Genomic DNA, 24,422 nt, shown 5'->3' on the forward strand with positions numbered 1-24,422 from the left:
TAAGATAAGATTAGATCTAGATTCTAGATTTAGAAGTACATCTAGATAGGATCCTCACTCTAACCCAGAACTTTAGGTCTTGTGTTAGATCTAAATGTCCGTATAATGAACATAGGAATAAATAGTCGCACAAATATACCTGCCTCGAAACAGACAATGCATATTTTTTAATTTTTTTTTTCAGCTGTGTCACGGGTTCGATACCCAAATCGAACCCAATTTTACGGTCGAACTTGAGTTTTCGTAATGTGACTCACAAGCTGAGATTTCTTTCTTATTAATATACATATACCTTAAAATTTTAAAGAAAATCGTTAGAGTCGTTTTCAAAATAATATGTATATATATATATATATATATATATATATATATATATATATATATATATATATATATATATATATATATATATATATATACATATACATACAGAGAGAGAGAGAGAGAGATAAAGATAGATAGATAGATAAAGATAGATAGATAGATAGATAGATAGATAGATAGATAGATAGATATGCTCTGTTTAGAGTATAGGATGTATGTCTCACTTTCAATATTGACAATCATGCTCTTTGGACATTAGCGTCATTAGCGTCACTAGCGTTACTAGTTTAATGAGAGGTTGTTTTTTGGGGGGTTGGGGGGTGTTCAACACGCTAACATATATTGTGGAAACTTTGCTAGCCCATCATTCCACTGGCTGCCAGGCAACAGTACATCTGATATCACATTTCAATTAAACTTTGGTATTAATTATATGAGATAGTATATGTGTAGAGAGAAGTGATTAAATCAGCTGTTGTACTTTACATTGTGAAAACGTTTTCTTCCTATATCTGGTCGCCTTTTAAGATTCTCGTTTGGTCGTTGAGAAATAGATGTACTAGCGAGAAGTAATGTCTGTACAAAACATCCATACATCTCTGAACAAATGGTATGGAAAGGAAGCACTTAATCTGCCACTTGGATTTAATGTCTGCCCTTTGGACTAATGTCTGCCACTTGGAATTAATGTCTGCCACTTGGACTTAATGTCTGCCACTTGTCTTGCTTTGTTCCAATCTCATTTGTGGAGGGGAGGAAGGGGGTATCTAGGAGTACGTTTTCCGTGCTGCCTTTAGGCGCTCAGTAAACACAACTCTGCCCGAGTCGGGTGTCGAACCTCGAGCCCCCTTCTAGGTAGCCAAGCCAAGCCAAGTTCAAGCGCACTTAGCCTCTCGACCACTTGCAGTGACAAGTCTTGCATATTATTAAATCTAGTATTATTCTGAATATATTTTATTATTGAGCTTTGAAAGAAGATATTTGTTTGATACAGTCTGTTTTGTATATTCTGTATTTGAATTAAAAGGATCTTCGTGTATTGAATCTCTAAGATAGCATTTAGATCTAGAGATATACATCTACAGAATCCCAAGCATGTCACAGTAACTTCGGACATTTCAAAAAAAGATCTACAGTATTAGCACCATCGACGACTTAGCACATGTGACAAATTCTAGCACTTCCAACAAAGAGAACACTGTGACAATAGTTGTGCATCTTGTTTTGAGACCCTAGTAGGCAGGAGTAAGTTTCAATGAATTGTAATTCAAATTATTAAACAAAATTAATGCAAATGTCAATATTTACATTTCCATCAACTTGATCTAAATGTTTTGGACAATTGGCAGTCACTATACTGTAGCATTTTGTATTGTTCTGATATTTTGATGCTTTAAGGTTTATGAATAGTTATGATTTTTGTTATAGAAACGTTTTTACTTTGTTTTATGTTTCACATCTGAAGTGTTTGTGATATTCACATGAACTGCTTTAAAACAAAGGAAGTAAAGAAGATACAAATTGAACACATGTTTATATAATATGTGTATGATATTGCTTTGATGATATAATATTGTAACAGTAAATATGACATATTTAGAATAAAGTGTGCCCATTTGATATAGTATATTCTTTTGATAATATTATATTTTTCATCTAACAAGATACTCCCATTATATTATACCATTGCCCACAAATTAAAAAAATGGCCCGATGTTTATTTTGTGTTAACTTTTTAATTATCAAAGTGCATCGCTTTTCAAGACCTTTTAGAACTTATTAAGAGCCTCTCTCGTAATTCCGCTGTAGGTTATTCGATCTCCGTAAGTGACTTCAAAATCTTCTTAGCCATAAGCCATTGCTGCTGACGCATAATTAGTTTTCTCTCGCTGTCCAGGTCTAGAAAGAAAAAGTCACCGTTAGAATGATGAGAGTGTTATTTCGAGACCTGCAACGTTGCAGCCTGTTGGCAGTAGAGTTACGTCTCATGTCTCTACCACATAGTTAATTTTAAACTAATTAGGTTGTTTTTTGTTTTTTTTGACTCAGTCTTTCGTCATAGAAATAAATAATTGCGCACAGTTTCAACTTCATTTTGAGACTGGGAAATGGGAGAAATAACGTGTACGAGGCTTGTACCAGACAGACAGACAGAGACTAAGCTTTGTAAAAGAAAAAAAATCAGAGTATCGGGTAGAGTATAGAACCAATGTTGTTAATTTACATTTTTACTGATAATAATGTTGTGCGTTCCTAATTACTGGCTTATTATTGTTTATATGTATCAAATGTTTGAAATCTAGACACTAATTTTAAAAAACTTGTTAAATTATAAATGGTCAATTTATCAGTTGCATAGGCCTACTTATGAAAAAATAAAATCCAAATATCTCATGATTCTGAGTTCCTTGTTAAAATCAATACTCAAGTCACGAAGTATTTAATTAGTAAGATTTAAAAAAAAAATATTTCAGCTTTTTTTTCCTCCTTATTTCTTAGGAGTCTATTTCATGCCTTGATAGATAGTGTACATCTAGTGACAGACCAAACAATGTAGGATATAATGGGTACAACAAAAGTTGTGTGACATTTTGAAGGGCACATTAGGACACATTGTAGGACATTTTCTAGGACATGTTATTTCTACTAAACTCTAAATATTATATTTGGTTCAGAGACTTCCCTTTGTTTGACCCAAATTTCTAAATATTAATAGCTTTTATTGATACGACCCGCAGAACCTACTCCAGAGAAAATATTCGAGATTTTGTACAATGACAAACCGTGGCTGATAGTATCTAACACTATTGTTATTTTTGAATTACCATTTCGGCAGAAGTGCTACTGGTAGTACCGGTCTAGACGAAGTCAGTATTATCTAAACGTATTGTATTAATTTGTATTTTTTTTATACTTGGATTAAGTTAATTTTGTGATTTAAGGAGTCTACAGCTACGGAAGCTTGGGTTAGTGAGTCTGTTATGTTGTAGAATGTCTTCAAGTAACTTCAAATATCTTCAATGTTTTCAGCATGATTAGATTAGCAAGAGTAACAAAAATAAGTAAAATATAAAGTATCTGTCCAATGGCTGTGTGAAGCGTCTAGTGTGGTAGCTTGACTTGTTGCCACCGCTGGCTAGCATCTGTGAAAGGGGAGCAATTTTGTAAGTCTCTCTTGCCAGTACATAGCCTCTCCACAGCAAGTCCTATGCAGTACCTCCTCGTGGTGGCGGATGGAAACTGAGGCTGCGAAGCCTCAGGCTAAACTGCAAGGGTCTCGGAGGAGGTTTGGCCCCAAGATGTGAGGCAGGCATGGCCCGTCGGCGTGCGGACACGCCCTGTTGCCCACAAACCAAACCCCTAGCTATAGGTCAATAGCCGCACTGCCTTGTGTGTGTGTCCCTGTAAGGTCTAAGGCTAAGGGAGTAAACCCTAACAGAAAATCCGGTCCTGGAGCCCCGTAGGCGGGGGGACAGTAGTAAGACTACTGCTCTCTGGCAAACTCCTGCAGCCACCTGTCCCCAAATTGTGATGGCTCGCCATCCCTTTGGACCCGGTCAGTATGGAAGAGAGGCGGGTGCTGACGTGTGGGCAGCCCAGCACTCGCAAATTTACCGCCCAGGCTTTCCCCCAGCAATGGAGAGGTCACTCCATCTCTGACAGTAATGTCTTTGAAAAAACACGGAGAGTGGTAGTTACCGGTGATAAGTTCCTAGCTGATTGGCGTAAGCTGGAACGCCAGGGACCACTCTTGACGGTAGGAGGGGCTTTTTAGCCTCACTGGATAGCTACTGCCTGCCTTAAGCCGAGCAGCCCTCGGACAATAAAGTGCTATCCCGCCACAGCTTGCCGCACCACTGGGTGCTTGGTGCTAAGACAAAATCAAAAAGCAAGCTGCTCACCCGCACCTGCAAATAAAATGAAAAGAAAACCCTCAACATTAATGCGTTTAGCAAGCTGGAACATACGGACAATGTGTCCTGGCTTCAATACTGACCCTGAACTCGTCACCGACATGCGACAAACAGCTATCATCGACAGAGAACTCAGCAGACTAAACATTGATGTGGCCTGCCTGCAAGAAACCAGACTGGCAGACAGTGGATCTCTTACAGAAAGCAACTATACATTCTACTGGCAAGGAAAACCAGAACAAAGCCCTAGAATACATGGCGTCGGCTTCGCAATAAGAAACAGTCTCGTCCCCTGCATTGCAATGTTTCCCATTGGCAATGAAAGAGTAGCACACATGAAATTTGCATCACCGCAAGGCAAAGTTAATATAATCTGTGCTTACTCACCAACCCTTGCTGCACCAGAAGAGGACAAAGACAGATTCTTTCAAGCTCTAGAGGACGTAATTAAAAGTATTCCAAAATCCGAGCACCTCTATATAAATGGAGACTTTAATGCCCGTGTTGGTGATGGAAATGATGCATGGCCAAAATGCTTGGGACCTCATGGTGTTGGCAAAATAAATGACAATGGCCAAAGGCTACTTGAGTTCTGTAGCTCTCATGAACTGTGTGTAACAAATACATTCTTCTCTGGCAAGGAACGCCATAAAGTCTCTTGGCAGCACCCACGCTCAAAAAGATGGCACCAGCTTGACCTCTGCATCACCCGAAGGATGGATCTGAAAAGTGTCCTCCACACCCGTTCATACCATAGTGCGGACTGCAACTCAGACCATTCACTAGTGCTAAGCAAAATCAAACTACTTCTCAAGAAGGCTTACACTTCCACTCAACCCAGAACTAGGCGAATTAACGTCAACCATGTAGGTGACCCAGAGAAGTGTGCACTCTTTGGCGAGCTCCTGAACAGTTCAATCCCCTCGTTAAGTGATGAAGAAGACATCTCGATCAGATGGGAGAAATTAAGAGACGTAATCTACAGTTCGGCAATCACCGCCTTTGGGCCTCAAAAACACAAAAATGTAGACTGGTTTGAGGCGAATCTAGCACATATGGAACCTTGCATCGAGAAAAAACGATCTGCACACCTCGCTCACAAGACAAAGCCTAATCCAAAATCTCTGGAGGCCTTCAAAAGTGCTAATAAAGAGGCAAAACAAATGGCTAGAAAATGTGCTAACAACTTCTGGAGGGATATCTGCAACAGAATCCAAGACAGTCTCCACTCAGGAAATAGCAAAGCTCTATTTGATGTCATTAAAGCGGCCCTGGGTCCAGCAGTGTCTAAGCCTGCCCCCCTTCTATCCAAGTCAGGAGAAAAAATTACAGATCAAACCAAGCAGCTAGAACGATGGACAGAACACTACCTCGAAGTCTATGCCACACAGAATACAGTAGACGATGTCGCCCTGGCTTCTCTACCAGATCTTCCAGTACTGGAATGCCTAGATGAGATTCCGAGCCTTAGTGACCTCAAAAAAGCAATTAACTGCTTAAAAAATAGAAAATCTCCTGGGAGTGATGGTATCCCAGTGGAAGTAGTGAAAGTCAACGAATCACTCCTGCTCCCTGAACTCTATATTCTCCTCTGCCGCTGTTGGGAAACAGGTCATGTCCCACAGGACATGCGTGACGCAACTATAGTCACAATATACAAGAACAAAGGGGATCGGAGTGATTGCAACAACTATAGGGGTATCTCTCTCCTCAGTATAGTGGGCAAGATCTTTGCTAGAGTGGCACTATCCAGGCTGCAAGTGATAGCTTCTAGAGTCTACCCAGAGTCTCAGTGTGGATTCAGGAGTGGTAGGTCCACTATAGACATGATATCTTCTCTACGACTACTGCAGGAGAAATTCAGAGAGAGAGACAGACCCCTTTACATTGTTTTTGTCGATCTGACTAAAGCTTTTGACATGGTCAGCAGAAGTGGCCTTTTTAAACTCCTGAGGAAAATAGGTTGCCCTCCCAAACTACTGAAGTTAATTGAATGTTTTCACGAGGAAACTAAATGTACTGTCAAATTCAATGGAGCCCAATCAGCACCTTTTGAGGTTTGCAGTGGTGTCAAGCAGGGATGTGTGCTCGCACCTACTCTGTTTGGCATATTCTTCTCCTGTCTACTGCATTATGCGTACAGCGACATAAACGAAGGTGTGTTTCTCCATACAAGATCCTCTGGAAAACTATTTAATGTATCAAGGCTGCGGGCAAAAACCAAGGTTAGGAAGCTACTTGTCAGGGAACTCCTGTATGCTGATGATGCAGCTATTGTGGCTGATTCTGATATTCAGCTACAGTCCATGGTTGACAAACTATCTGCTGCTTGCCAGAAGTTCGGCTTAAACATCAGTCAAAGCAAGACTAAGATACTTGTCCAAAACACAAACACTGCACCTCAAGTAAGCATTAATGGCCAACCACTAGAAATTGTTGATCACTTTTGTTACCTTGGCTCCATCATATCCAACAACACTCTACTGGATAAAGACATAAACAACAGGATAGCCAAGGCAATGGCCACCATGTCACGGTTGCAGAAAAGAGTCTGGGACAACATATTGCTGACTAGCAGTACTAAAGCCCTAGTCTACCGGACCTGTGTGTTGAGCACCTTGCTGTACGGAAGTGAAACATGGTCAACCTACTCATGGCAGGAAAAAAAGCTGAATGTCTTCCACCTCCGATGCCTAAGGCGGTTCTTTAAAATAAGGTGGCAAGATAAGATAACAAATGAGGAAGTGCTACATAGAGCAGGATGCCAGGATATCCGCTCTGTTATCAGCAGCAGACGCCTTGGCTGGCTTGGCCACGTTCGTAGAATGCCAGTAGGTCGACTTCCACAGGACATCCTGTATGGCGATCTAATTGAAGGCAGGAGAGCCGCTGGTCGCCCACTTTTACGTTATACGGATGTATGCAAACGCGACATGAAGCTCTTCAAAATCGACACTGGCAACTGGGAAGAGGTGGCACTGGACAGATCCACATGGAGAGAGAGCATAAAGGAAGGGTCACAGATTGCAGATGTCATACACAACAGAAGCAGAAAGAAGGGTGAAAATGCAATGGCGCCTGGTGATTTTATATGCCCAACCTGTGATCGCAGCTGTGTATCAAGGATTGGCCTCTTTAGTCACACAAGAAGTTGCAAAGGGAAAAGATCGTCTCACGAGACGTAAAATGCCACAGACCATGTAAGTAATGTTTTATAGATCAAGACTTCATCTACGCGATTGGAGATATTTTTACTCATTGTTGTTTTTTTAGCATGCTCAATGTACTATGATCTAGTCACTTGTATGGACCTATTCGGAAGTGGTGAGGCAGGTGGATGGTGGGGGTGTCTGGGAGAAGGTTTCTGTTATGACTTTTCCAAAGTAGTTTTTTAAAACGTTGTTGAACTTGCATTCAAACTCGGGGGATCAATTTAACGCGTTAACCACTAAGCCAGCCAGGTGCTTATGAAAATAGAAGGTTTTATAGCTTTCAGATTTTAGTTTTAAGGCGACGACCTAATTCTTAACACACACAGCTTATCTCTCCTTAGCTAGTACTGTTTCAATATAAAATTTAATTAATTAATTAGAACCAATTGATTTTTTTTTTAAATTTCAATGTTTCGATTGATTCATGTTTTGTTATAGACAATAAAATGTTTGAACTTGATCCGAGAAGGAGAAGTGGGACAAATAATGTGTTACAAAATCCCATCCATAAGGAGCATGTAAATATAATAATTGTAAATTACCGAAAGTAAGAAAAACTACTTATAGTATCAGTTACACTTACTAAACATTTCAAAATACCTAGATGTTTTAATCAATAACAAGCAAAATACAAAAAACAAACAAAACAAAACAAAAACAATAAATATTATATTAAACGTAGTTATTTATATCAATTAGTTTGGATCAGTCATGTGATTAAATTTCTAATGGATCTAGACCAGGGGTCGGCAACCTTTTGAGTCGGAAGAGCCAAAAATTAGAATTTACAAAATTGCAAAGTTTTTAAAGAGCCACAACATTTTTTCTAGTCAACAATAAATAGTACTCCCACACATATATCTAGTGTTTTTCACGACAAATTAGATAATATATGGCATTATTAGCTCATTATTTTGTTAATTCAGTAATAACTAAAGCAGTTAAATATTTACTTACAACACTAACTTGTACTTAACCAACAAACAATTGAGCAAACCCAATGTCATTGGGGCGATGACTTTGCAAGGTTTTAAAAAGTTTGGATACATTGGCTTATAACTTGTTTTTAGTTTCAAACACGACTCTAAATTTTCATTTGATGTTAGACTTTATACTTTTCTTTTAATTCTATTCCTGCAAGAGAACGATTGCTCGCACGAATAAGTCGATCCAAAGATAGTCAGCACTCCAAATGCCAACTTCTTTACCTAACTGTAGTAGTCAGGAAGACTATTCAACTCATTAACTCGCGACATTTCTTTGAAAGCTTTTTCTACAAAACAAAACAATTCTTCTACCAAAGCATCGGCTGGGTTTTAGATCTACTTTCCTTGCAGCTTTAGATTCAGCTCTTTTAATTTCGATGCTATATCCAACAGATAGAAACAAAATTGTCTTCCTCCAATTCAGGGGGATTAATGCCTTTATCATTTAGAAATGTATTTATTTCATTCAAGCACAAAGAAAAACGTTTCAATCTTTGGACAGCCTTCGCACTTTATTGGAAAGAAGGAGGTCGGGATATTAGTCTCCATTTCCTTTAAGAAGTCTTTTAACTGACGACGGTTGCTTTTGACAACATGCTGTTAACAATCTTGATTACCAAATTTATGACCTCAAATATTTTGGCCTAAAATGTTTGGGCACAAAGCGCTTCTTGGTGTATTATGCAGTGAAACGTAATAATTTCACTGTTTATTTTGTTCCGAAGAATCTTAGTTGCCCTTTATTTTTTCCCTTTCAAACATCTGGCTCCATCAGTTGTTATTGAAACGATTTTATTTAAATTGATCTTAATGTCTTCAAAGTTTTTTTGCACGGCATGCGCTATATCTTCTTCTCTAGTTTGTCACGAGAGCGGTAGCAATCCTAGAGTTCTTCTTTTGGACCTTTGGGAAGACATATACCTGACAAAATGGACAACTTTTGCCGTATCTTTATGTTGCCAGACTCATCTATAGCAAGTGATAAGACAAAAGAAAAGTTGGAATATCTTCACACTGCAAATATGTTACATTTGAAGACTATTGAGCTATTCTATCTTGTTATGTTTTAGCGGATAAAGCAAATCTTTTTTTTTTTTTTTTAAATTTCTGGTTTGTATTTGAAATCATGAATCGGTTCTTCAGATGCATGTATGAAGCAGTCTTTGACATACTCACCATCTATAAATAATTTGCATTTTTGCGCAATTTCTAGTGGTACCGCAAAGCTCGCCATATTAGCATTACTTGTACATTGCTTCTAGCTTTGAGAAGATAATCGCTTCTAACTCCATTTACTTGAAACAACAAACTATTCGTCACAGCCAAAGCACATGGTGAAGATGCTAATTCGTCTTGCGTCGAAAGCGAATTAAAAACAACATAGAAACATCCGACGACTGCCGAGAGCTTCCGACGGACTTAGCAACAGTGAGGACGTGTGTAATGGAGTAGGGGTGTGGTGAAAAGCGAGTACAAGTGGCTATTAGAAAAAAAGAATTGGATAAAATAAATAATATTTGCGTATGGAACTAATAAGAGCCGCAGGTTCACATCTAAAGAGCCGCATGTGGCTCGCTAGCCGCAGGTTGCCGACCCCGGATCTAGACTATCAATAATAAACCTGTGCGATCGGAATTATTTTTACCAATTGTTTTGTTTAAAGCCATTTCATAATTTTAGCTTTCTCAATACGCTAAGACCCTATCACGTGTCTGGACCAGTTGGAAGGTGGTAGGGGGAGAAAGAACGGTGTAGCGGGATGCTTCCTTTTGAAATGTATTTTTTCGTAGGAGAGCGGGTATAAAAATGTGTCATTGCTTTTTTTTATCTAATTACTTTTTTTTTTTTAGAGAAAAACGCAATTTGCGTAAAGGATGTATTGTCTTTATAAAAAGTATTTTCAATGTTTTTTGTTGTTTTTAAATAGTTGCTATATAAGTTGTATGAAGGGAGACGATGACTTTCTCAGGCTCCTCAAGCCAATAAGGAAACCTCTGTGCTTGTGAAAATAGGTTTTATAGTAATTTAAAGTTAAATTTTTAAAGTCCTTTCTACAAACAATAAAGGGGACTAATTCAACTTATACCACCACATCAGTCAAGTACAATTTTTTCCCATGTTCGAGATACCAAAAAATAATTAAATAAAATAATTGCCAAATGTTAATTAACTTTGTTGGTTATTTTTATTTATTAATTCCTTTGTTGTCAGGTAAAAGTAATAATTGTACAAATTTTCAAGTTGATCCGAGATTGGGTGTTGGAGAAATAACGTGTACAAACTTTTTACCAGACAAAGTGAGTTAATATAAGCTCTGTAAAAAGTTATCATGGTACCTCCATAGTGACGCTTACGAAATTATTTTAAACTAGATTACAAAGAGAGTTTGTGTTATCACACAAACTCAGAGGCTGCCCCTATCGAATTCACTACTGGACCAGGAATATCCAAGCAATAGTCTTGTTTTGATCATTGAAAGAAATTACATTTTAAAAATCATCGGGCACTAAAAAAATAATAATAATATAATTAAATTAATTGTTGTCTTTTAACGTTTAAATCTGTCAAAATGAATGTTGTCCAACATAAGTACTTTTTTCAATTACAAGTTGTTGTTTATATATTCATTAAGTAACGTTCCCCTTTCAGATCTAATGATCTATGGGGCTGATGATATAAAGTTCACCTGTTTCTTTGGCCCACTGTTAACGAGGGTGTCATGTGGCCAGCATAACGACCAACCTCCTTTACTTTTCCACAACAAATGTCAGGTATCCATTAGAGCTGGGTGGACTCAGAGGCGCCTTGAAGATCCCGAATGTAAGACTGCCAGTCTTCACCAGGGTTCAGCCACCGCGCCTTTGCGCCTAGTCACGCCAGGCATTGTAAGAGGGTTATAGGTCCAAAACTCTTGACTCCAAGCATGTGGAATTGTAGAGCTAAGCTACACAGGACGTTATATCAAGTTTACACCAACTTCAGGACCTATATGCGCAGTCCTTACCTAGAGAAACACCTCTGCATAGAAAACCAACATCTTATTTTTAAAAAGCTCAAAAATCACTTACCCTTATAAAACGTCACATCTTTCCACTTCGCTATGCACGCGTCGAAAGTCTTTCGATAGAGTTCGTCGATGTCGAGGGCGCCTGCCTCAAGCTCCTCTTCCTCATTCTTGGGCAGCTGTAAATGGGACTTGATTTGACCCATGCTGTTGTGGGGCGCCACCTGCCTCCACTCCAACACATCCAACCTTCACCCGTCACAGGATGGACAATAGAGAGAGTTCGCGTCGCCCTTTTTTTGTGTGTGTCCTTCGAAGGGAGTCTATCAGGGCCTCTTGTCCAAATGTCACTCAGAATTAGCTCCAAGAGATTATCTGTCAGGTCATTCAAAGTCCAGCTAGAGATAGAAAGAGAAGACACGTGTCAGAAGAGATACTCAGTGGCGTGGACAAAGTAAAACATTAATTTATGTAGACTTGCATATCTGTTTCTATAGTTAGATACATAGATATAGATAGATATAGATAGATATAGATAATTATAGATAGATAGATAAATAGATAGATAGATAGATAAATAGATAGATAGATAGATGGATATAGATAATTATGGATAGAAAGATAGATAGATATAGATAGATATAGATAGATATAGATAGTAATAGATAGATAGACAGATAGATAGATAGATAGATAGATAGATAGATAGATAGATAGATAGATAGATAGATAGATAGATAGATAGATAGATAGATAGATAGATAGATAGATTGAACAATAATATTCCTAAATAATTGTTCAAAGCCTCAATTAAGAATGCCTAATCACTCCACATACAAAAATAAATCAGTAGTGTATCGATCTATCAATTGGTTGAGAATACGTTCATACCCTTATCTATGTGATTGCTTCCCTTGGATATGTGGCCAAGAACGAAAAGAGAAGTATTAGAGAGAAGGCTAAATAAATAAACAGACTTACAACTTTGTTATGTTTGATAATATTGAACCTGATGTTATGTTTTCTCTTCCATGCAATAGGATAATTATTTGTTATTATGGGTCCAAACTAACGCTTGTAATAGGAAGTACAGATTTTGTAAAATATTTTTTTTTTACTTACACACGTGCTATTACCGAAATGAAAAGAAAAAAAAATTAGAATCTCACTCTAATTAACCCTCGAGTAATTAGAAAGTGCATCGTTAGATGATAGCTGGGATGTTGTGTTTGATTTCGCATATTGGTACATTTTAATAAGGGCATACAATAACATGTTTTCTATCTAACTGTCTCTTTCTAAGTGTGTTAATGTGGAGAGATTATAAATCTATGTCTGAATGTCATTGTATATTCTTGTTCACTTCTAGCGTTGTCAACATGCGTGTATTTGTTTAATACTTTTTAATACCAAATGGAATCACCTCTCATCTCACTCACGAGTGTCGCATTTTTCAATACTTATACATATATATATATACATGTACTAGCTCATGCACATATTTGTTATAACTTACTAATACTTAAATAAAAAAAAAATATTGAAAGAAAATTAGTTTTAAAGTTTAAGAAATGTTTCTAAAAATTTGGGGCTATTGCATTTTCATTGTTACCTCCCGTTTAAAACGTGAACTAAAACAAATACAATGGTGTTTGTCAAATATTCCAGAGCGACAGAATTCTAAGTTTATCTGTCCACATTGAAACACTTCCCCAAAGTCTACGTCATTCTGTTATTGATGAACTGGCCTCGATGTGAATGCCAGAGAAATGATCGCTATCGTCACCACTGTTTGCCAATGGCCCACTTCCTCTCTAAAAGCGCCATCATTATTGGCGTTAGAGGAAATGGCCGACTCCAAGCCGCGTCTGAGTTGGCCCTTCCCTAATGCCAGTTTATGGAATGAATGTTGTTTTTTTTTAAACTTCGTTTGTGTGTGTCTATTTAAGCGTCTGTCCAGGTTAGAGACTTTTCTATGAAAAAAAAAAAAAAAGAAAAAAAGTATCGTCTCTAGTTGTCTAGGAGGCGCGGTGACTAAGCGGTATAGTGCTTGGAGTCACGGGTTCGAATCCTAGTGAAGAATGGGATTTTTAATTTCGGAATCTTTGGGCGCCTCTGAGTTTACCCATCTCTAATGGTTATCTGACACTAGTTGTGGAAAAGTAAAGGCAGTTGGTCGTTGTGCTGGCCACATGACACCCTCGTTAACCGTGGCCCACAGATACAGATGACCTTTACATCATCATCCCTATATATCACAAGGTCTGAAAGGCGAATTTTACTTTAGTTGTCTGAAATTTCAAAACACGTTTAAGAGTCGAGAGATTTTCTGTAGACACTCTATTTACATTGAACAACAAAGAGTGTGCACGCTGTAGATTGCACATAATGAGTAAAAAAAATAACAACAACAATTGGCATTAGGAGAAGACGCAAAAGATCAGGAACTTTATCGACAGACATTATTTAAAGTACCTTCTTAGTCAAATGTTTACCAAACTATACAGCTGCTCGACACGATAGTTCCCTGTTCAAACTAGATCAACCCACCTTGTAGCTAGAAATTCAAATAAAATCTAGATGGTACATACAAAATATTTTTTTCTTTAATAAAAAGCACATGTTTTTAAAAAAAAAGTCTTTAAGCTTAATAAAAGCTCAACAGAGTTCATTTTTAAAACCTTTTATTCTTGACCCATAAGATAAGATAAGATAATTTCATTGATCCAATCAAATGGAAATTCAGTTTGACTACAATTGACAATATCAGCGTAACTACTGTACAATAACAGTATAGATAGAAATTTGAACAACATTCACACACGAAACACATACACACTCACAACCAGCGCTTTATGAATTTGACTTCTATGTACTTCTCGATGACGACAGCGGATCTCTGACCAACAGTGGGATAAAGGAATTTTAAAATCTTTCTGTTTTAGTCCTAATGGAAAGGAGACGACCACTTCGTTCAGATCTTATGTTAACTTATGTAACAGTGGTTTCATGGGTGCAAGTTGTCCTTAAGAAACAAGAGTGTTTTGGAAAGGCATCTTTAATGAAAAAGCTCTTCAAGAGATGATAGCTGTATTCGAGTGATATGCGATGCTTTTTTAATTAATCTATTTAGTCTAAGTCTTTGTGCAAGTGAAGTATTACCATACCAGCAGGTGATGGCAAAGTTAATTAGACTGCTGATGGTTGCCGTATAAAAAAGTTTAATAATTGTTTTGTCGATGTTAAATTTTCTTAGCTTTCTGAGGTAGAGATAGAGTAGTCGCTGGTGAATTTTTGTGTAGAGGTTTTGAAAGTGTTTGCATGATTGCAGTTTGTTGTTGATGGTTGTTCTTAGATATTTATATTCTTGTACTTGTCCTATGGTTTGATTGTTTATCTGAATCTCTGCAATATGGCCTTTATGTTTCCTAAAGTCAATAATCATTTCTTTAGTTTTCTGAACATTTAAAATTAGAAAGTTATCTATACACCATTGGTAAAAGGTGTTAATTGTTGAATGGTACAGATTTTCGTCACCTGCAATAAAGCCAATGATTGCTGTGTCATCAGCAAATTTTATGATTGGAGTGTCATCTGAATGTGATTGGTGTATTTGGTATACAATACTGGTGACAGAACGCACCCCTGCGGCGCTCCAGTGCCAAGCTCTCTCGTGCCTGACACATGGCCGTTCTCTTTTACATATTGTGGTCGTTTGATAAGAAAGTTTAGAATCCAAGCTTAATAATGGTGGTATTGTGTTTAAAATAAACATTTTTTAAATGCTTTTCTTGTGTGACATTTCACTTCGAAATATTTGATGTATAAAACAATCTTTGTCTCACAGACATAGTGTGCAATAGTGCACCAGAAATAAATAGACTAATCCAAGAGGTTAAAAAATTTGATCAGGTAACAGTTTCAAAAGCTGTTCCCCCCGATTAGGAAGAGTCCACTTTCCAGGGCTTCATTAATGTAGGTAACATCTAAATATTTACTTTAGTGTATATGTCATTCATAAATGAATCTTTTTTTACTGTAAAAAAAAATAATTTGTATGTTGGCGTACAAATATATTTTTGACCAGATATCTGTTATTTCAGTTTCACTGCGGATACAGTGTCAAACAGTTCTATTTAGCCACCCCAAAGTTTAAATACATCGTCAAAATGTGAATGAGGAGCTGGGCAGTGCAAAGACAAAAGGTTTTGTCTGTTTAGAACGAATGTAATCGAAGACATATATTTATTTAAGAAGGAACACGTCAACCAAGCTGCCAAACTAGGAACAATAGTCTCCCTTGTCCAGAACTTGGGCAGAACTTCAGTCTTGGAATGAGGCTACAACTTTTTTTTTTTAATCTGGAAATCGATATCATATCTCTTTTCTTTCTCTCTCTCTTCTTCTTTTTCTTTTTCTTATTTCTTCTCTTCTTCTTCCTATCTCTCTGAATCAAAAATGCATAGACGCATATTGCCAGGATATCTCTCACTCTCTCCTATACGCTCCAAGCCCCCTATCTTTGTTCAGGGCTTGAATTGCTCTCCTATAGTACAACTTTCGTGCTTCTAGCATGCTCAGTGCGCTAGGGTCCGATCTCTTTTGTAGAGAAGTAGAGGGGGCATCTGGGTGGTTTGTGTTCTGCCTCTAGCGCTTTACCACTCAGCCTCTACGACCCAGATAGATAGATAAATTGTTAGACAGACAGACAGACAGACAGACAGACAGACAGATAGATAGATAGATAGATAGATAGATAGATAGATAGATAGATAGATAGATAGATAGATAGATAGATATGCTCGGTTTAGAGTATAGGATGTATGTAGATAGACGTGTGTATATATAGAAAGATCTAAAACACAAAATCTAGCTTCTGAAATACAAGTTTGTTCGTATTAATCCCCTCAAGCTTCCACCCAACACGTTTTTCAATCGATACAAAATGATCACAGCCCAAGAGACAAAAAAACAAAGGGGCAAGGACGTCCCGTGTTTCGTTTTGTTTTAACCAACTAAAGCCACTCTTTATTTAATACAAATCTCGTGTCACAAGGTCTACAATGTCCAGTTCAAGCCTCACCGCGAAGATTGCTGCACTTCCGACATCTAGCCATTTGTTGTAAGCTGACCACCATTTTCATACTGACCAACAAAACTTACAATGAGACGTGTTGAATTACAAGGGATTTATTAACCTACAGTAGCATTACTTTAAAATGTGTGTATTTGTTTTGTATACCATTAAAAGAACCAATTCGGTAAAGATTACCTTTTTACCTTTACCTATCCCTTAGTCCGTTGGACCGTTGGGGCACCAGGCAAGATTTGTCGACCGTCTTTCCCCATTCCTCCCTTTTTTTTCCTTGTTTAGAACCTCTCTCAATGGCAGGCCCGTCCATTCTTTAATGTTGTCCTCCCATCGCTTTTTCTGTCTGCCTCTTCTTCTTTTCCTGGCACTGTTCCCAGAAGGAAGGTCTTTGCTAGCCCCGTAGATCTTGTAATGTGGCCAAAGGTTTTAAGCTTTCGTCTTTTTACAATAGTTAGCAGGTCGTCATGGGCTCCGATCGCTACAGTAACCCTGTCTCTGATTTCTTGGTTTGTGGTGCGGTCTTTGAATGTGATGCCTAGGATCCTTCTGTAGCATCTCAATTCCATTGCTAGGATCCTCCTCTCAAGCTCTGCATTCAACGTCCACGACTCGCAAGCATATAAAAATGTGGCCATGACCAGAGAGCGCATCAGTCTGATTTTGGTGCCGAGGGCTAAGCCTTTGTCTTTCCATATTATTTTAAGTTTTGAAAGGGCTGCTGTGGACTGTGCTAATCGGGCCAATAATTCGGGTTTTGTTCCCTCATCTGAGACAATAGCTCCGAGGTATTTGAAGCTGTTAACACTAGTTAGCTTTTCACCTCCAATACTGATGCCTCTTTTAAAGCCCTGGTGGCTATTGGTCATAATTTGAGTTTTTTCGGCATTTATTTGCGTGCCATATGCTGCGGAAGTCTTGTCACCAGGTCAGCTAGTTCTTCTTCTGTCCCTGATAGGCTGTCAATGTCATCTGCGAAGCGCAAGTTAGTAATTCTTCTTCCTCCAATGCTAACAGTACCTTCATAGCCCTCGAGGGCATCTTCCATTATCCTTTCAAGGAAGATATTGAAGAGTGTTGGTGACAGTAGGCAGCCTTGTCTTACTTCAACTGTGGTTTTGAACCAGTCCCCAATATTATTGTTGAAGTACACCGCACTGGTGGCATCCTTGTAGAGGTTCTGGATAACTTTGATTATGTTTTTATTAATGTTGTACTTTTCCATTGTCGCCCAGAGTGCTCCGTGCCATACTCGATCGAAAGCTTTCTTGAAATCAATAAAGACATGGAAAAGATTCTCTTGGTGTTGGAGATATTTCTCACAGAGTATTCTGAGGTTAAGGATTTGTTCTGTTGTGCTGCGACCTTGTCTAAAACCCGCTTGTTCTTCTGATATTGGTTTTAGCCGATTTAATATGATTTTTAACAGAACTTTGCTGGGATGACTTATGAGGCTGATGGTGCGATAGTTTTGACAGAGTTGTAAGTTGCCTTTCTTTGGAAGGGTTATTATGAGTGATTGGGTCCAGGGTTGGGCCATTCTCCTGATGGCCAGATCTTGTTGCAAATCATATAGAGTGCGTTTATCATAGTTTCTCCTCTCGCCTGAAGAAGTTCACCAGGATTCAAAATAATAACGTGTGATCACTTTACCTCATTTTTAGTTTATTTAAAAAGACATTTAATTAGTTTACTTAGAAGACATTTGTTTTAACAATATTGGAAGCAGGATAATCATTTGTTTCAACAATATGGTTGGCCTCCTTCAATCGTAGGACGACTAAGGTTCATCTCCTGGATATGAGATGAAAGCCTGGGTATTGTTTATGGTCGGAACGATGTCGCCCACACAGCAGTTCCTCCCTTTCCACGAAGCTGATGTGACCAAAGGAACGGAATATCCAATACAGTTTGGGATCAGTAGCGCCGCAGGTTCTGCCAGGCTGTAGGACAGTGTGCCACACTCTGCCTAAGGGTCACCAGCTCCTGATTTTTTCCTCGGGGTTGTCCGTAAGGCAGAGGAGGTTTGGATTCAGATTTTCTTTCTCCTAGATAGTTAGCCAACCAAGGCTAACGAGCCCCTCCTGCTCGAAGCAGGATAATCATTTGTTTCAACAATATAGAAACAAGCTAACAAGCTTATAATATGTTTATCATTATAGGAAGTCAGATAATCATTAGTTTCAACAATATAGGAAGCAGGCTAATTGTTTATTTTAAAATAAAAATGCTTTATAAAAAATTTTGATTTATCAACTCTCTATCTCAAATCTAAAACCACTACAGTTTATTTACTTGAAGAAGGAACACAGACTATATTACATGTAAATTTGTATATATCATGTACAAATAATGATGATAATAATAATAATAGTGGCAATCATGGTCGAAGCCAGGATTTTTTTCGGGGGGGGGGGGTTTGGGGTTATTAGTGGAAAACTTGTAGACTCCCCGCCCTTGCTAGCAAGCCCCGCCGCCAAGCACTATTTCTGGTATTGAAAGCCAACAAAATGCATATTCTGAGGTATCTACAGTGCATTATCTTGCTATTAAAAAGTTTTATTTCAAAAACCTAATATGCTATTCTAACTGACTTAGACCCTCTCACGCCGTTCGGCGCATTTTCCGGCAAGCTGTTTACGCAACTCTTATTTTGCGTAATTCATTTTGTCGGAGAACATGTCCCACGAAATCTTATGCGACGCTCTGTCACAACCTTACTAAGGGTTCGACTCCCAGTTAGGTATATGATTTCTTAGATTTAGACCCGATCTCTATAACTGACTCCTGAAATCGGTCGTAGCCATCTTTGTTGAGCCACATTTAGTGTTTTTCAATTTTGGCAGAAGACTAATCACACTTTATTAATGGAGCCCAAGACACTGGTAGAAATTTGTAACCTTTCTTGACTACACTCTTGGAATTACTTGCCTGTATTTCGCTTTAGATTTTATATCGAAAAGGAAAGTTTTATCGTCAAAATCATCTGAGGGGTTTTAAACTAAAAAATCTCTGGAGTTTTTTGTTGTTTTTTTAAATTCAAAACCCCATTTAGCTACGATCATAGAATTTGGTGACTGTAGTTTGCTTTAAAATAATATTGAAGAGAGAGGTTTTCAACTCTAAACGCTCTGTAGGGGAATTTTAAAGTCAAAACCATCTGGAGGGGTTTTAAACTTTAAAGAAAAAGCCATCTGGAGGAAGGGGATTTAAACTCAAAACCCCTTTGGCTACGCTCATAGATTTTATAGTGTGTAATTTGCTTTTTTTAAATATATTGAATAGATACTTTTTAGCTTCAAACCCCAACTGGAGGGGGGGGGGGGGTAAACTCAAAACCCCTTTGGCTACGCTCATAGAATTTTGAGTGTGTAATTTGCTTTTATTTTATATTGAAGAGGGGATTTATTGTAAATTTTGGAGGGGCTTTTAAAATCAAAATCTTCCTTAACTGTGTTGTTGGAATTTGGGATTGTTGTTTGCATTTTTTTTTAGAAGAGGGGGATTTAACTGCAAAAACCTTTGGTAGGGGGTTTAAAACTCAAAACCCCCTGTAGGGGGGTTTAAACTCAAAGCCCCTGGTAGGGGGTTTTAAACTCAATTCCCCTGGTAGAGGGATTTGTATCTCAAAACCCCCTGATAGAGTTTTTTTTAAATCTGAAACCCCCCTGGTAGGGGGTTTTAAACTCGAAACCCTTTGGTAGAGGGTTTTTAACTCAAAACCCCCTCGGCTGTGCTGTGGTAAGTGATGATTTAGTATTAAAATCTCACCTAAAATAAACAAAATGAAAGCAAAAATCAGTCACTTAATTCCGTTCCCTCCCCCGCAAGGGGGGGGGGGGATTTCATTTCGATGGGGGGGGGGGGGAGTTTGAACGCCCATGGTGGCAATGTTTTCCATTTTGAAGATTAAGGATAAGTGCAATATTTCAAATGTCCACGGAAACTCAGTTGCGACCTGCATTTATTTCCACATCTGATGTAGACAAAGCCGTTGTCCGCTATGTCAGTTTACTTTACGTCTCCTGAAGCCGGTTTTCTAGAATCGCTTTTGTTAAAGCCTACAATATGTGTCCCGTGGCCTTCATTAGAGCTCTGCAACTGAGACTGTGGATGTGACTATAGAAAGCTAATGGTTTGCTGCAGATGTAGTTTTGTGTCTGTTGACATCAGAAATAAATCTAAGCATAAACAATTAGACCAATTAATAAACGCCATTTTTTTTTCCAACTCTCTTTTGTTCAAAGGCGCATTCAGTTTAAAATATGAAAAAGGTTGCATGAATCCGCCAAAAAAACAACAACAACATTGTATTTACACACTTAACCCTTAAGGCGCGTGTGGTAGTTTAGCCTCCACTTTTTATGCACTCATTGTGAAACGGCTCAGCACTTTAAGGGTTAAATCTCTAATTAAATAGCACTTCTAAGTTAATTAGATGCAACCTAAACATAAATGGCCTGGGACTGCTGACCATAATCATGGCGGACTTTGAATAGCCTGACAGGACGTATGGGACAATGAAATAAAGAAGGAATTTCCAATTCGATACAGAATATAGAAAGCCTTTACATTGAAGCACGGAGGGCGGGGGCCTGCGGCGATCGCCCCATAAACCACTTTCCCAAACAGGACTTCAATTTTAAGCATAGGATGTAATTCTTGATTGTTAGAAATTTTGTACTAGTATATCACACTAGTTATGGGGATAATTCACCTTTATCGCTAGCTGCACTAAATTTGTTTCATTTACGGAAATTGATTAGTAGAAATTGTGGTTTTTAAATTTGGTTATCATGCATATAAATAAATAAATAAATAAATATAGATATCTATATTATAAAGTAGAAAGTAAGGCGTATGTATGTATGTATGTATGTATGTATGTATGTATGTATGTATGTATGTATGTATGTATGTATGTATGTATGTATGTGTGTGTGTATGTATGTATGTATGTATGTATGTATGTATGTATGTATGTATGTATGTATGTATGTATGTATGTATGTATGTATGTATGTATGTATGTGTGTATGTATGTATGTATGTATGTATGTATGTATGTATGTATGTATGTATATATGTATGTATGTATGTATGTATGTATGTATGTATGTACGTGCCGAATAGAAATCAAAACCGTTTGACCAATCTTGATAAAACTTAACAGAAATGTTCCTTGGGTACTAACTTAGACCGTAGTTTATGTATTGTAGCCCTAAAACAAACTTAACACCCTCAAAAAAAAAGTTGACTAACTGATACAACTTTTCTTCGCAAACATAGTTTTATAATTAAACACAGGAACTTATTAATTATAGTCCATTCATTTCATATTTTAATCAAATTAACATTCAAATTTGTTTTTCTAAACATTTTTACATAGGTTTACATTCGTTCGTCAATGTTTTCATAAAAAAATTAATTCAGGTCAATTAGCCATTTTTAGTTCTTCTTCTTCTTCTTCTTCGTTCTCATTGTTATTTTGGAGTGTTCAGATGACTAGACCAATACATGAGATGAACTGCTCAGTGGTTTCCAAATCAGGGAGCTCTCCATATAGTTTTCTTTCTAGTTCCATTCATAATAATTTTATTCATGAATTCATGCATTCGCTTTACTTATAAGTTATAACATTATTATTTTCTTTAATTGTTTCTAATGCACTATATCAGTGACTACATCAGCAATACGCAAGTTAAGACCCGCGGGCGGCGGGTAATATCTGTTTAGTATACTATATAGTAGAATGTAAGGAGTGTGTATGTCCCGAATAAAAATCAAAACCGTTTGGCCAATCTTGATGAATTTTTGCACAAATGTTCCTTGGGTACTAATTGAAACCGTGAAATATGTATAGTAGCCCTAAAACAAACTAAAGACCCTAAAAAAGTCGCCCAACTCTATGAAAGTATTACTATTTCATGGATCTAGGCCATGTTTTACCATGTTTAGATCGAAAAGATCCAGAACAAGATCTAATTTTTAAAACTACACTTTGCACAGATAGTTTTTATACTTTGACACATGAAAATATAAAAAAATATTATATTGATTTCATTATTTATTATAATTAATCTTCAAATGTGTGTTTTTTTTTACATAAATTCGTTCCATATATCTGCGAATCTAGACGTCCTGGCGTACTTTATAATCCCATTCATTTAACAAATCGGGTAAACCCGTTTTAATTGTACTTTATATCCTATTCATCTCGTGCTCCTTTTGTTTTTAATAGATATGAATGTATCGTCTTAACGGGTAAACCCATTTTCGAAAAACAACTTTCAATTTCGTGGCGAAAGAGAAACCTTGAAAGGATCATTAGCTAAGCTTAACATAGATCTATATTCAATCCACTAGATTAGTAATACACAAACTATGGCCGCAGGCCGCGGGTAATGTCCGTCTAGTATGTATATATATATATATATATATATATATATATATATATATATATATATATATATATATATATATATATATATATATACAAAAAGAGGGAAGTCGATTTAAAAAAGCAGGTAATTTTTTTTAAGTGCGAAAATATGAATCGAGAAAAGAAAGATACAGATAAATTAAACTAGAAGAATAAAAGGGAGTGGGGCGATACAAAACAAAGAATGAAAGAAAAACTCTGCCACTTTCAAGGAGGATAATCGGTCCTACGTAAACACACATAAACTATGGTGTAAAAAAGGGGAAATTACCACGTTTATACGCCTGCTTGACAATCTGGCTATCTCAGAATTACTCATGGGGGAGAACTGATAAAGACACTCGGACACTGATGTGTGTCTTTTGCACTATAGTCTTCTTCTTGAATTGTTTTGAGTTGCTAGTAGGAACTTATTAAAGAAAGAAAAATGAATTTTACTTGTTGATCATCTATCCAGGTAAACAGTTTGGGTAGCGAAACATCATGGATTCCAGACGTTCACTATTTGTAATCAAAGTAATGCATCATCAATAGTAACTTAAAAAGTGAAGCATGTGAAATAGAGCTCAACAGACGGGTCAATAGTAGCTTAAAAAGTGAAGCATGTGAAATAGAGCTCAACAGACGGGTCAATAGTAGCTTAAAAAGTGAAGCATGTGAAATAGAGCTCAACAGACGGGTCAATAGTAGCTTAAAAAGTGAAGCATGTGAAATAGAGCTCAACAGACGGGTCAATAGTAGCTTAAAAAGTGAAGCATGTGAAATAGAGCTCAACAGACGGGTCAATAGTAGCTTAAAAAGTGAAGCATGTGAAATAGAGCTCAACAGACGGGTCAATAGTAGCTTAAAAAGTGAAGCATGTGAAATAGAGCTCAACAGACGGGTCAATAGTAGCTTAAAAAGTGAAGCATGTGAAATAGAGCTCAACAGACGGGTCAATAGTAGCTTAAAAAGTGAAGCATGTGAGATAGAGCTCAACAGACGGGTCAATAGTAGCTTAAAAAGTGAAGCATGTGAGATAGAGCTCAACAGACGGGTCAATAGTAGCTTAAAAAGTGAAGCATGTGAAATAGAGCTCAACAGACGGGTCAATAGTAGCTTAAAAAGTGAAGCATGTGAAATAGAGCTCAACAGATGGGTCAATAGTAGCTTAAAAAGTGAAGCATGTGAAATAGAGCTCAACAGACGGGTCAATAGTAGCTTAAAAAGTGAAGCATGTGAAATAGAGCTCAACAGACGGGTCAATAGTAGCTTAAAAAGTGAAGCATGTGAAATAGAGCTCAACAGACGGGTCAATAGTAGCTTAAAAAGTGAAGCATGTGAAATAGAGCTCAACAGACGGGTCAATAGTAGCTTAAAAAGTGAAGCATGTGAAATAGAGCTCAACAGACGGGTCAATAGTAGCTTAAAAAGTGAAGCATGTGAAATAGAGCTCAACAGACGGGTCAATA

At 37.5% G+C, this 24,422-nt stretch overlaps 1 protein-coding gene across 5 annotated transcripts in view; it reads right to left on the bottom strand.

Annotated features, from left to right (window-relative positions):
- Positions 1 to 24,422, bottom strand: part of LOC106051400 (corticotropin-releasing factor receptor 2-like) — a 249,220-nt gene that overhangs the window by 119,982 nt on the left and 104,816 nt on the right. For all 5 annotated transcript variants that reach the window (XM_056004480.1, XM_056004473.1, XM_056004466.1 and 2 more), the window contains one exon: positions 11,505 to 11,838. In XM_056004480.1, the coding sequence (XP_055860455.1) occupies positions 11,505 to 11,646 (142 nt within the window). In that variant the 5' untranslated portion in view covers positions 11,647 to 11,838. The remainder of the gene's footprint in view (positions 1 to 11,504; positions 11,839 to 24,422) is intronic.

Source organism: Biomphalaria glabrata, chromosome 1 (assembly GCF_947242115.1).
Source record: "Biomphalaria glabrata chromosome 1, xgBioGlab47.1, whole genome shotgun sequence".
NCBI lineage: Eukaryota > Metazoa > Mollusca > Gastropoda > Planorbidae > Biomphalaria > Biomphalaria glabrata.